The sequence below is a fragment of the Maniola hyperantus genome, chromosome 22, assembly GCF_902806685.2.
Source record: "Maniola hyperantus chromosome 22, iAphHyp1.2, whole genome shotgun sequence".
NCBI lineage: Eukaryota > Metazoa > Arthropoda > Insecta > Lepidoptera > Nymphalidae > Maniola > Maniola hyperantus.
The window spans coordinates 1,126,413-1,139,757 of record NC_048557.2 but is presented as its reverse complement, the minus strand read 5'-3'; the positions used below and the strand labels follow the sequence as shown (position 1 = coordinate 1,139,757).

The 13,345-nt window shown below is 41.9% G+C and overlaps 1 protein-coding gene and 1 long non-coding RNA gene across 3 annotated transcripts in view; one reads left to right on the top strand and one right to left on the bottom strand.

Moving 5' to 3' along the window:
- The window catches only part of LOC138403908 (uncharacterized), a 108,553-nt gene that overhangs the window by 13,550 nt on the left and 81,658 nt on the right, over positions 1-13,345 (bottom strand). The gene's annotated exons all lie outside the window — the stretch shown is intronic.
- RhoGAP102A (Rho GTPase activating protein at 102A) overlaps positions 1,768-13,345 on the top strand; it is a 56,614-nt gene continuing 45,036 nt past the window's right edge. Inside the window, exons 1-2 of one of the 2 annotated variants that reach the window (XM_069506046.1) lie at positions 1,768-3,643; positions 7,494-7,650. In XM_069506046.1, coding sequence (XP_069362147.1) covers positions 1,994-3,643; positions 7,494-7,650 — 1,807 coding nt within the window. In that variant the 5' untranslated portion in view covers positions 1,768-1,993. The remainder of the gene's footprint in view (positions 3,644-7,493; positions 7,651-13,345) is intronic. The other variant, XM_034980501.2, reaches the window with a different exon arrangement.

Here is a 13,345-nt window from a genome sequence, read left to right as displayed (position 1 = left end):
AAAGGCTAACTTGTATCTGAATAAGTATCGCTATTTAATGCTACATTATTCTGATTTTACAATAACGCCCACTGATAATTCACCGCACAACATAAACATGCGGTTACGATTCTCACGCTACTTTAACACTTCTAATATTTATTTTGAGTTCTGTGTTTCAAAAAGAAAATAGGAATTTAGACACCGTAAAGAAACACACAGAAGTCTAGATTAATTCCCAATTGTTTTTAAAATAATAAGCATAGCCTAGTTTAATACATAGCACGTCTCAAAGATTTATCTGAGGCTAAAACGATAACTAATGACGTGTTTGGACTTTTGCATACGAAAAAATATATGTAGAAAATACATTGATATACGAAACTCTAGAAATTGCTTGAAATCAGCAAAATTGGGGAAAAATTTAAGATTGGCATTTATTGTTACGAGCCTGGGTCCTAGGCGGAAGAAAAGTTTATGTCACTACAGTCTTTAGTGGTAAAACAAAGGAAGAAAAGAAAGAAAAACGTTTATTTTTTAAAGCTGTGCCACACATTACCAGTTAGACCTAGTTAGGTTATCCCAGCGCCTCTAATACTTGAGTAGTAAAGTCAAAAGACCTCAAGTAGAAGAAGCGCCGGAATAAACTATGTCATGTGTGGCACAACCCGAAAAAAAAGTCCCTACTCAGCATAAATGCCATATGTCTTGCATAAGTACAGAAACATACAGCGGTGGTTTTCAGTAGGAACCCTGATTCGGGTGGCGCAAAAAAAACAAATTTTATTATTTTTCATTGTGATAGATTAATTTTTCGTATCCGCCAGAGTTGCTCTATATCTTGGTTCTTAATATATCCGTGTTACGAAGAAATGTAGTTCCTAGATATGCAGATCGCTAGATGTAGGTTAGTGGAAAGTAAAATAAAAATTCCTTTTGTTTTCACACACAGCTTTGTAGTTGGTACGTGTCCAAGTTACTGCGTGCCGGGGATTGTGATGAAATTCTGCATCTTTCTAGTTGTACCTAGTTGTACACTGTAGTGCAACTAAATTGCTAAATGCGCTGCCATACTTTCTTGCATATTGTCCGTTTTTCCACGAATCATGATTTTCTGTTACGTAGATCATAGGTACCTACTGCCGATTCCCGCGAGAAATATATATGACAAATAAACAATAATTTATGGAGTTTGAACTCAGAAGCTTTGGGTTCCATCTTACATGGAAGCCCTGCTTATGCAGGTACACACTTAGGTGTGTACTCAAGGATATGCTAGGTCGAAGAAGAGATAAATTTTCTGTTAGATACTTTAAAAGAAACGAATTTACGCTCTTGAAAACAGTAAGAATATTTTTTACTACTTCGTAGGTACCTACTTTAAATCGATAAAATATTGAAATACAAGTATGCATTCACTGCAATTACTGTTGCGGTGAGAGCAATATTACGATTATGTTTTCAAATTCAATTCCTACTTTAAATAAACATATAAATACGAGAATCGTAGTGGCGCTGAAACAATCAGCAGCGGAGCGTGGTGGCTCCGGATACGATGCTTTGTATGAATCACTCGATAGCTGCTAGCAATACATTTTGATGAAATTAGAACTAAATATAATAATAATAACCGTTAAATTTGGATGCAATCGAAACAAAATAAACGACGTAGAGTCGGGAGGTGTGGCGGGCGGGAGAGGGTTGCGGCGAGGGTGGCCCGACCTGGTGGTAGGTCAAGGAGCGGCAGCGGCGGCGGCGGCAGGTGGCAGCGCGGCCGCCCCGGCGCGGCGGCGGTGCGTGGGCGCGGATTGTTTACGCCGCCGCAGTCCGCGCGCCGAGTCGAGCGCCGCCGCTCGAGCGCACCCTATATTCAGTTCACGGCCGCTCTATTACCGGACGTCTATTTCGGCGCATAATATTTCGAACGGTGCGGAGAAACGTCCAGTTTCGCGCGGGCAGGTGCGCGCGCCTCGGCCAGCGATGCGGCGCGGGACTCGCGCGCGCCCCTAGCAGCATGGAGCGCCGCCGCGCGCGCCCCGACCACGCCGACCCCATGACCAAGACCGTGCGCCGCCGCGACAAGCCGCGCGAGCGATGGCTGCTCACGCGCAAGACGTGGCGCTACATGGCCGACGCCGGCCGCCGGCTCGTGCCCGACGGCGCCGGCAACCGCGCCGAGGACGTGCCGCGCCTCGAGGCCTACTTCCAGGAGGTGTGCGGCCGCGAGCCGCGCTTCCTGCTGCTGCGCAAGAGTTCGTACCCCGGCGTGCTGCCCAAGCCGCGCCGCAAGAAGCGCGCGCGCGGCGGCTCCGTGCGCGCACGCTCGCCCTCCGACGACGCGCCGCCGCCCGCGCGCCCAGCCGACCTCTACATCCCGCACACGTCGGGCGGCCGCTTCGACATCGCCAAGCTCCGCCGCGAGTTCTTCGCGGCGCCGCCGCCGCCGCCCTCGCCCTCCGCCTTCCCGCCGCCCGGGGCCACCTTCAGCAGCGCGTTCAGAAACGGCTGCCCCCGGCCGCCCGTCGCGGAGGATGAAGACGGAGCGCTGGTCGACCTCCTGCGCAAGTACCTGAAACTAGAGGACTCCAGGAGACCGGCTCCTCGACTCACCGAGTCCGAGGAGCTGCTGCACGCGTTACGGAATTATCTGAAGCGGCAGGCGGAGCGCGGCCCGACAGATTCCGACGCGGACCCGGCGCAGAGGATCCTGCGCGAGAATCTCGGCAGATACTATCAGCGGTCGTCGGCCAGAGACAATACAGTGCAGGATTTGTTGAGCGATAGAAATTTGTTGAAAAAACTTTATAATGATCTTCGTAAAACGAAGCCGTACCGGGGCGGCAGAGGCGGCGCCGGCGGCAGCGGCGGCGTCAGCGGCGGTGGGAGCGGGTTCGGGCCCGCCGTCGGGTTCAGCGGGACTAATTCGCGGAGCGTGTTCCGTGGCCGCAGTTTCGGTGTGTGGAAGTATAACGATGAGGACTGTACGCAATCGCCGCCGCTGTCTCCGCCGCCTCTCATCGAGGTGCTGTGCGAGTCGCAGGAGGAGAGGCTCGTGGATGCGGGCACGCAGACGTCCCCCGTGCCGGAGGAGGTGCTGCAGGAGCTCGAGCGCGCGTACAGGGAGAAGGTGGAGGCCGCCACGGCGCCGACCAGCCCGACGAGCCCGCCGCCGGAGAGGCGACCGCGGCGCCGCTCGAGCGTCGACCACGACGACGTGTCGCAGTCGGTCAGCGACACGATCAAGCGGTACCTGAGGATGGCTCGGAAGAAGAGCGTGGACTCCGAAAAGACTGATCGCTTCAAGCGTATAAACTATGATAAGAACCTCCGAAACATTAAACCGCGCCCGCCGGGCGACGTGGACGATGATGGGCTCCACAAGGGGTGTCAGACGGACGAGGGGTGGATATTAACGTACAGGGAGCTGCAGTTCGCGTCGGTGGCGTCGACGCCGACGTCGCCGCCGCCGTCTCCGTCTCAGTCGCACTCGTTTCTGTCGTCGCTGCTAGGGCGGCACTCGGGGCCGCCTGTGACCGTGCCTGTGCCCGCAGGTGGCATGCAGAAGTCGCGGTCGTCGAGCAGCGTGGTGCAGAGCGTGAGCAAGCGGCTGTGGCGCACGCGCAGCCGCTCCTCCAGCCGCGTCGCAGCCGCATGGACTCCTCAGGTCAGTCGCAATGCACTCTGCTCTACGAGTAAAACTAGTCTTTATCGAGATCATGTAGTTCTATTCTTCTTCCTAATCACTCGCTTTTGCTATATTGCCATTGCGCATAACGAAAACTACATGATCTTGGCAGTGTCACCATGACACCATTTTGCTATTAATCTAATCCTTGTCGTGGCACGCACCGATTAAACGAACTGTGCAGTAATCTATTCCATCCTTCTTCGCCGATGTCGATCGAGCGTACTTAGTATCACTCTGCAACATTGCAACTCAGTCAGCATTGCAACTCAGTCAGCATTGCATTGTAGTGCAGCTATACAATCGACATCGGCGTAGAACGTGGTAGATCTAGAAGCCCTGTTGCCAAAGAGAGTGCCAAAACCACGATAACTATCACGCTATCCTTACATACCTTTACCAATTACCTGCACACAGTGGCGTGCAGGTCATAGAGGCATAAATGCACTGCTTACCCCAGTTGTAGTAGCTCATGGCAAATTTTACATTATGACCTGCCAGTAAACAGGTTCCTACCTAACTGCCTACCCTGGCTTCAAACCCTGTGCACGCCACTGCCTGCACATGAGAGCTTATGCGAAGGCACAATAGGCTATCCAGCTGACCTACCTAATGCAAAACTCGATCGAAACTATGTTCTCTCAGATGAAGAGTTGTATAGCGTTTCTTTGTTATCTAAACGTAAGAACCGGCCAAGTGCGAATCAGACTCGGTTTTTCGAGTTTGATGAAATTTAACCTAAGTCCACGCGGACGAAGTTGCGGCCGTCATCTAGCTTAAAATATGTCACGTCAGCTAGTCACATCTTTCAGGGCAATTTGAACACGATGTATAATGAAAAGTGTCTTGTTTTCACACGATTTTGTTTAATAATAACTTGTCAGTTTGGTTATGATTTTGTTGTTCGTCGTTTGATGAGCGTGACCTAGTTATGTGGAAGCTTATTAAAAATGCTTAATTGGGTGACGTTACACCTTGCTAAACAATATTTTTACTAATTACCTATCTGATTCGACGCGGCTTGACAGAACGAAAGGTTAACTTAATGGCCTGAGAGTCAGCGCGTGCGAGACATTCCTTATTTTATAAAAGCTGAAAGTTTCTCTGCGTATTGTCTCCAACACTGGGAGGAACGTTGTGGCTTTAGAAGATAACAGGTACTGAAGGTGTAAAATGTAAAAAGTATAAAGTTTAATTTTTTATATTTTCTTCGGAGTATAGTATTAGAAATGACGTCATGCATTGCCAGACACCTAGTGTCGTGGGAACCCCGGCCAGACACCCTTAAACATTGATAATTTATTAACTTTAAAGGTGTCTGGCAAGGGGTTGCCATCATACTAATTGTCTAGCAATGCATGACATGATTTCTAATACTATGTACTCCGAAGAAAATATAAAAAATTGGCCTTTATACTTTGACGTAAGTTTTTTACACCTTTATTACTTGTTATCTCCCAAAGCCACCATGACCCAAACAATCATCCTAACAAAAGTTCCTTCCAGGGTTGGAGACAATACGCAGAGTTTATAAAATAAGTAAGGTCTGGCACTCGCTGGCTCTCTCTTTATTAGATTATGAAGCGATAATAATTTCGTAGAGCGATGTCCGCCTCCTATTCCTATAGGGAGATCGGGGGTTCGAACCCAGGCATCTCTAACTTTTCGGAGCTATGTGCGTTTTAAGCAACTGAAGGAAAACTTCGCATCGTGAGGAAACCTGTAAGCCTGAGAGTTCTCTATAATGTTCTCAAAGGTATGTAAAGTCTGCCAATCCGCACTGGGTCAGCGTGGCGGACTATGACCTAACCTTTCTCATTCTGAGACAAGACCCACGCTCACTAGTGAGCTGGTGATGGGTTGATTAGTGGTTGATTATGATGATGATGATGATGATGAATAATTTCGTAGTAAACGTGGTTCTACGTTTAGTTTTCCGGTTCGTGGTTCCAGTCTATGGACACTTTCGCAAAAACTCGTAGCAGTCGTAGATCTTTCGTAGCATTTCGTAGTTACATCCTTTTATTACATCCTTTTTTACACGCAAAAGCAGTACAATGCCCTGCGTGTACAATATAATAATGCATTCAGGATGCTGATGGGGCTGCCCAGATTCTGCAGCGCGTCAGGGATGTTCGCCGAGGCGCATGTAGACTGTTTTTATACTACTATGCGAAAGCGGTGCACATCCCTGTTGCGTAGAGTCCGGTCCAGCCCCAATGGCCTCCTGAAGGTATTTTCTGACAGGATCGACTGCCAGTACTTGAATCACTGTTGTATGATTCACGTGCTGGCAAATCGATCCTGTCCTAATTTAAATAGTTATAGATTTTTTACTAACAAATAGGTTTAAGTTTCGTGTAATTACTAACACTAATATTAATAATTACTAACAATTAGGTTTAAGTTTTGTGTAATTACTAACACCAATATGATCCTTGTTGGTCGAAATAAAAACATTTTATTTTATTTATTATTTATTATTATTTTATGGCATCAATTAAATTATGGCACTGCGCTGGAATGTTATTTACTTTTTTTTTATAACGAAATTTTAATGTTTTACTGATCCCCAAAACCAAAGTGTTTTTTAAATATATATGTATTTCAAATCGCGTATTATATAGGTACAACTTACAGCTTATGAATAGTCAAATGCATCTACCACTGGTTCGTAATGCGTTTCCTACCGAGAAGAACCAGCAAGAAACTCGGCGGTTGCTCTTTTTCAAAGATTTGATCAATATTAGGCCATGTATAAAAGTAGGTAATTGAAGTCCCGCGCATTGCTGGAGTGAGCTGCAGATCAAATCCACGCTCTTTTGATATTAACATAATCTTCGATTGCTTGCTTTTTGCAGGAGTATAATTCTAATTGATTTCTTTAACTTGTGTAAAGGCAAGTCCAAAATCTTTTAATCAATTTTTAATTACAAATAAACTATTAATAAACTTAAATCTAAAAAAAACAACATTAAATTAAAACTAAAATAAATTAAATTAAATCTAAAACCTCATCGAGACCACCGCAGCGAGGCATTGTACCCAAGATGCTGGCAGCATTACCCCATTGGATGGCCAAACTAATTCTTTGGCCAAGGTAGCTGCCAGCTCTCGGGTCCCCGGTTGACTCGATAACTCTTTTCGCAATTTCTTCAAAAAGAGCTCGAGCCCCCGGGCCCCACGGCCCCAAGGTCTCCACACCAAAAGGCACGAATACGAAGCTCCCATCGAGGTTTTCATATTTGCGCCTTTTGGCCTGTTCGGCGCTGATGGCCGCTGCACCCGCCATAGAGGAGGTCGCCTGAATGTGGGATGCAGCTAAAGTGTCTACACAAGTTGCATCCCAAACAAGCGAAAATTGATTGCGGAATTTTATTATAAAAGATTATACCCATTTCTACAAATGACTTTTGGACCTTCCTGAGTAAAGAAAGGCTACTGGAATAATAAAGTTTTATAGTTACGTTGTGAGAAATAAACTCAAGAGACTGTGTTAAGTAGACAGTTAAAACTATAATGTAAATCTGTCAGCAATAAACACACCGTTTTACCGCAGGTATAACCAACTGCTTCATCCTCCTAATCTTTAGAGATATTTCAATGATTTTATGTTGTTGAGACACGGAAAAAATTATCACTCACACCTTTTGATCTCTTAAACTGAGAATTGGTTAGTTAATTTATATTTTATCACAATTTCCATTTCGGAAGCCTTAAGGTATTCGCACATTATACAAGCACTCCTCGACTCGACTCACTCGTTTGGTTTGGGGGTTAAAAATGGATGGTGTTGTTCGATGGTGTGATGACGTAACGCATTGTGCAGGGCAGTTGTTGCTGGGCAGACGGCAGCGGGCGCTCCGTGCGGCTGGCCGACACGTCGCTGCTGGCGCTGAGCGAGGTGGAGCGGCGCGCGCTGCAGCAGGCTGCGCTGGCGCGGCTGCAGCAGTTCAACTTGGGCACTCCTGTCAAGATACCTGAGGGTGAGTTCATACTTACGAGCGAAACTTCTATAGTATCGGTTTTTTTCGGATTAGGAGGTACCGGCCAAGTGCGAGTCGGACTCCACACCGAGGGTACTACAGAAGAAGTAAAACGGCAAGAATCACTTTTGTTAACGAACTGCAAAACTAACTTCGTTTGTAGAAAAACTATGATAGAGTGTTAGTTTTATTTTTCCTGTAAAATATACATAAACTTCTATTGACAATAATTATTATTTCAGATTTTTCGATACCTAAGTATGTAAACTTCGGAGTTATGGGAGAATTATTAGTTCACGAACACATTTTTTTGTAACCAAAAATTCACGGTTTTCGGATTTTTCCCCTTTAAGTACTTGTGCTATAAGACCTACCTATCTGCCAAATTTCATGATTCTAGGTCAACGGGAAGTAGGTAAAGGTAGGTAAGAAAACCTATAGGAATAGGTTTTCTTGACGGACAGACAGACAGACAGACAACAAAGTGATCCTACAGGGGTTCCTTTTTTCCGAGGTACGGAACCCTAAAAACGAACTCTTTTAGGATCACTCCGTTGTCTACCTGTATGTCAACAACCGTCTATGGCTTTTAACCTTTATTAATAGATACATGGCTTAAATAAAAGCTCGCATTGAAACAGGTTTAAAAAAAAAATAACATAGGTATTTTGTTTCTAATTTCTATATACCTACCTATTTAAGACCTTTGTGTTTTTTTAAAGTGTATCCTGTATTCTTACTCTCTGTAATTTTGTTAACAATAAAGTTGTTTATATAAAATAAATAAATAAGAATGCGGTCTTAGCATTAGGTTTACTGTGTTTGAAAGAACTACTTTCTATCATTCTAAACTTTAAATATGTCTGATTTCTCCATAATCCTAACGACTTGATATAAATTCATCAGCAGTTTCACACCTTGGGCCCACGCCAGCCTGAATTAAAAAAAAGTAGTCAAGTGTGAGTCAGACTCGCACACGAAAGGTTCCGTACCATCGTATAAGAAACTAGCTTATGCTCGCGACTTCGTCTGCGTGGACTACACAAATTTCAAACCCCATTTCACCCCCTTAGGGGTTGGATTTTCAAAAGTACTTTCTTAGCGGATGCCTACGGCATAATAGCTTTCTTTAATAAATTTCAGCCCGATCCGTCCAGTAGTTTGAGCTGTGCGTTGATAGATCATTCAGTCAGTCAGTCACTCACCTTTTCCTTTTATATATTTAGATAGATAACACTTTTTATTTTTTTGTGATGTTTAACCACAAATTCACGGTTTTCGGATTTTCCTGTTAGGTAGACATTGCTACCTGCCAAATTTCATGATTCTAGGTCAACAAGAAGTACCCTATAGATTTTGAATCCTTTGGTCTTGGCAGACACGACATAATATAATTAGACAGATATAGGTACAACAAAGTGATCCTACTAGGGTTCCTTTTTCTGTAGAGATACGGAACCCTAAAAATAGTTTTATTTAATATCATCAGGAGAGATTTAGATGATTTTAATATTATTACAAATCATCAGGTTATCGTGATGGGCTGTTACTCATTCACAAATAGATGCACACTTTGTGACAAGGTTTCTAGTTTATCATCGTGGAATTGGGGTTTCATTTTGTTTATATATGAAAATTCAGTTTGAATTTGTATTTTCTTTGTTGAAGTAAGATTAATAAATAAACGGGGCTTTAACATATATATTGTAAAACAGATTTTATTTATTTTTATGCTTGTTAGTTTTTGGTTTATCGTTTAAAATGACGACATCATTTAATTTAGAATAATATCTTAGGAGATATCATAAAATTAAAATAATATGAAATATCGTAAAATTAAAACTAACGCGCAATGGGCCGGGAAAAGCTAGCAGACAGACAGACACACTGTCGCATTTATAATATTACCTAGTATGGAAGTATGGATTATTAATTTCTCCTCACTGACACCACATTTGTATCTACATTGCACCCATGCGAAGCCGGGGCGGGTCTCTAGTAGAAAAAAATATGAGTTCAAACAAATACCATTGGTATTAGTTGTTGGTATTAGAATGGAATAAATCGTTTGAAGTCTGAATGGTCCCCTAAAGAAGCTTCTATCTTGACTATGAATTCCAGAGTAAATGTTTGATCAACAGTCAACAACCTTATGGCACACGGAAATCAGTTTCACCCAGCTACAGAGTGTTCTAAAAATAGTCACGTCAAAATATATTTATTTGTTCCGTCAAAGAGAATGGAAGAAAAAAATGTACACAGGTGACCCACTCGAGTGTTTCTATTAATACATTGACACATGCAAGACATGTGCTATTTGCAAATGACCGCCTTTAAATAAATACGTAGTCGTCCGTTACGCAAGCGTGACGCGGCGTGACGTCACCCGACACCGGCCGGCGCGCGTGGCATTATGGGAGTATACAGGGGGCTATAGTAATGGCATACGCCGCGCTACCTGTCCTATTTATGTAAAAAAAATTGTTTTTTATTTTTCTTATTTTATGACGGATAAGCTCTGCGACCTCACCGGTTTACAACTTATAAGTCGATGGTGCAGTCTACTATGGACTGGGTTGACTTGGAAGGGGAAACTGTAGCTGTTAGTAACTTAGGGGAAATAGTTATTTGCTATGCAAGGCTGCAAAGTTGTTATTTTGTCGCGAGAGTTTGTATTGAATGAAACTTGAGTCTGTGGTAAACATAAAACATATCTTCTAAATTTTTTTTTTATTTTTTTTTTAAGAATATTAGCCATGTTAAATGACTAATATTCCCCTTTCCTCTCCAACTAAGCGTCAGGCTTGTGCTAGGAGTAGGTTCGACAATAGTGCAACGGGCGGGGTTTGAACCGTCGACCTTTCGGTTTTCAGTCCACTCCTTTACCGGTTGAGCTATTGAGGTTTCATATAAAAAGAAAACGTGACTGACTGACTGACTGATCTATCAACGCACAGCTGAAACTACTCGACAGATCGGGCTGAAAGGAGATCGCCCGTGAACGGGCCCTCTTTTGTGGCGTTCGTGTCAAAACTTAACATAAATTATAAAAAATGTGTTATTTTTTTACGATTATGTTTTATTACGACTTTTCTTTCACTCAATTATTGAAAATATCCATAATTACTGTTAGAACCGTAAACATCCATTTATTTTGAAGAAGTATTAATTAAATATAACCTTAATATCAGCAACATAAAAAATAAGATTTCTTTTTTTTTTTTTTTTTTATTGGTTTGCCAACAGATAGTACACATATTATAAAATAACAATTACAATTCACAGAGAAAAAATTTAGAGTGTACACCCAATTACTGGCAAACTGGCATGCATTTTAAAAGTTTGCAAGTGCGGGATTACCAGTTAACTTAAAGCTAAAAATACAAATATGAAAAAATAAAAAATAAAAACACTGCAATTTACAATAGTACTAAATATTAAATACTAAATATTACATAAAACAAGAAAAATAAGAAAAATTACGAAGAAGCATACGAGTTTATAATGCTGTATCAATATACTGATGCAGCATTTTTTTGTACTGCTTCAAGGAGAGTGAATGAGGATCTATTATCATATTTTTCGCAGTTTTAAAAAGTTTATAACCAGGGTGAATAAATGAAAATCGTTTGCAGAATATAAAAAGGTAATTATTTGTCTACACAATAAAATTAAAACCATGGTGACATAACAATTATATTAGGGGGGGCCCAAAGCTCCTAAGAAAATGGGCAATCTCCTTTGGCATGCAGATAGCTATTGTAACGTAGGCATCCGTTAAGAAACGATTTTTGAAAATTCAACCCCTAAGGGGGTGAAATAGTGGAAATAAAAACATCCTGTAGTATAATATGTATAATTTAAAAGTTGGCAACGGCTGATCAAAACTGTCTCTTGAACCCAAATATCACATGATCTCGGTTCAGATGAGTTTCTCAAGAGAATATTTCCGATTCCGATCTCTGATGTAGGTGGTCAGTAATTTTATAGAATATTAATATTTTTTTATTTTATACTATCTAAATATATAAAAGGAAAAAGTAAATGACTGACTTACTGATCTATCAACGCACAGCTCAAACTACTGGACGATTCGGGCTGAAGTTTGGCATGCAGAATGAATGAATGAATGAATGAATGATTTATTTATTCAATAAAATGCAGGTACAATAGGTTGAAACAATGTCTGATGAGTCTTATACATTTTACCATTGTAACTGGTGTTATTAGCTATGTCCACACGGATATGACGTAGGCATCCAGCCTACGTCATAGTACACAAACTTCCAACCCCTATTTCAATTTTGAAAAATCCTTTCTTAGCAGATATCTACCTACGTCATAATAGCAATATGCATGGCAAATTTCAGCCCGATCCGTCCAGTAGTTTGAGCAGTGCGTTAATGGATCAGTCAGTCAGTCAGTCACCTTTTCCTTTCATATAGGTATATAGATTTAGATTTAAGTTTATTTTATAAAATTGTTACTACTTAAAAAATATTCAAAATGTAAGAAACAAATAGTCCTGATAGTATTTTTTAAATTCCGTATAGGAACACCCATCTATCACTAAAGTATATTGTAATAACAGTAAGAACACTGATCTTGAACACATCTATCCAATAGTTCCAAGAAAAAACACCGTTTACGTGAGATCAAACATATTAAACTAAATCGTCTGTTATATTTCGAGTTACCGCTAAGTCTGCGGGGATTGAAAAAACCCAGTCAAGTGCGAATCGGCCTCTCACATGAAGAGTTCCGTAGGTCATATAAGTTTAAATACTTTTTAATCCATACTAATACCTATTATAAATGCGAAAGTGTTTCTGTCTGTCTGCTAGCCTTTCACGAACCATCCGTTCAACCTATTTTGACGAAATTTGGTATAGAGATTGCATCCCGGGGAAGAACATAGGCTACTTTTATCCCGGATAATCAAAGCGTTCCCACGGGATTTTTAAAAACCTAAATCCACGCGGACAAAGTCGCGGGCATCATCTAGTTTTTATAATTTGAGTCGCTGAGAACTAAATTTAGGGCTCTTCTCAGACCTGGGCGCGTTTGGAACCCTCGTAGCTTTAGTTTTAAGTTTGCGTAATAATTATCACCACTATATCTTACAAATCCAATATCTGACCATCTAAAAAAATTAATTTATTACCTATTTTGAATAAATCATTTGACTTTGACTTTGAATTTACATGGCGGCCATTTTGAAATTTTATAAGATAAGTATTTGTTGTTCTAGCGGCAATAGACATTACCTACCTACACACTCTGAAAATTTTAACTCTACCTATTACGGTTCATTAGTTAGGTACAGGCCGATAACAGACAGACAGAGAGATGGACGGACAGCGTAGGCTTAGCAATAGTCCGTTTGGCATCCTTCGGGTACAGACAGACCTCTAAAGATTACCTCTATTTGTGTTTACAATAGTTTACATAGCTCCAAACTTCGAGCAAACATTATCAGTGTAGGAATGCTATCTCGTATGAAGTCTCGCTCTCGAATGTTATCATTTGTGATCACTGAAATGGACATAGTACAAGTATCTACGCTAGAAGAGGTGTGCCACACAAAATGAATTTTCACTTCTCATGCTCGTAAAGTACTTCTTTATGCTGGCTGCAAGCGGGCTAAAACTGCTTTTCATGTTCTTGTGTATAATGTGTTTATAGGTAAACAAGA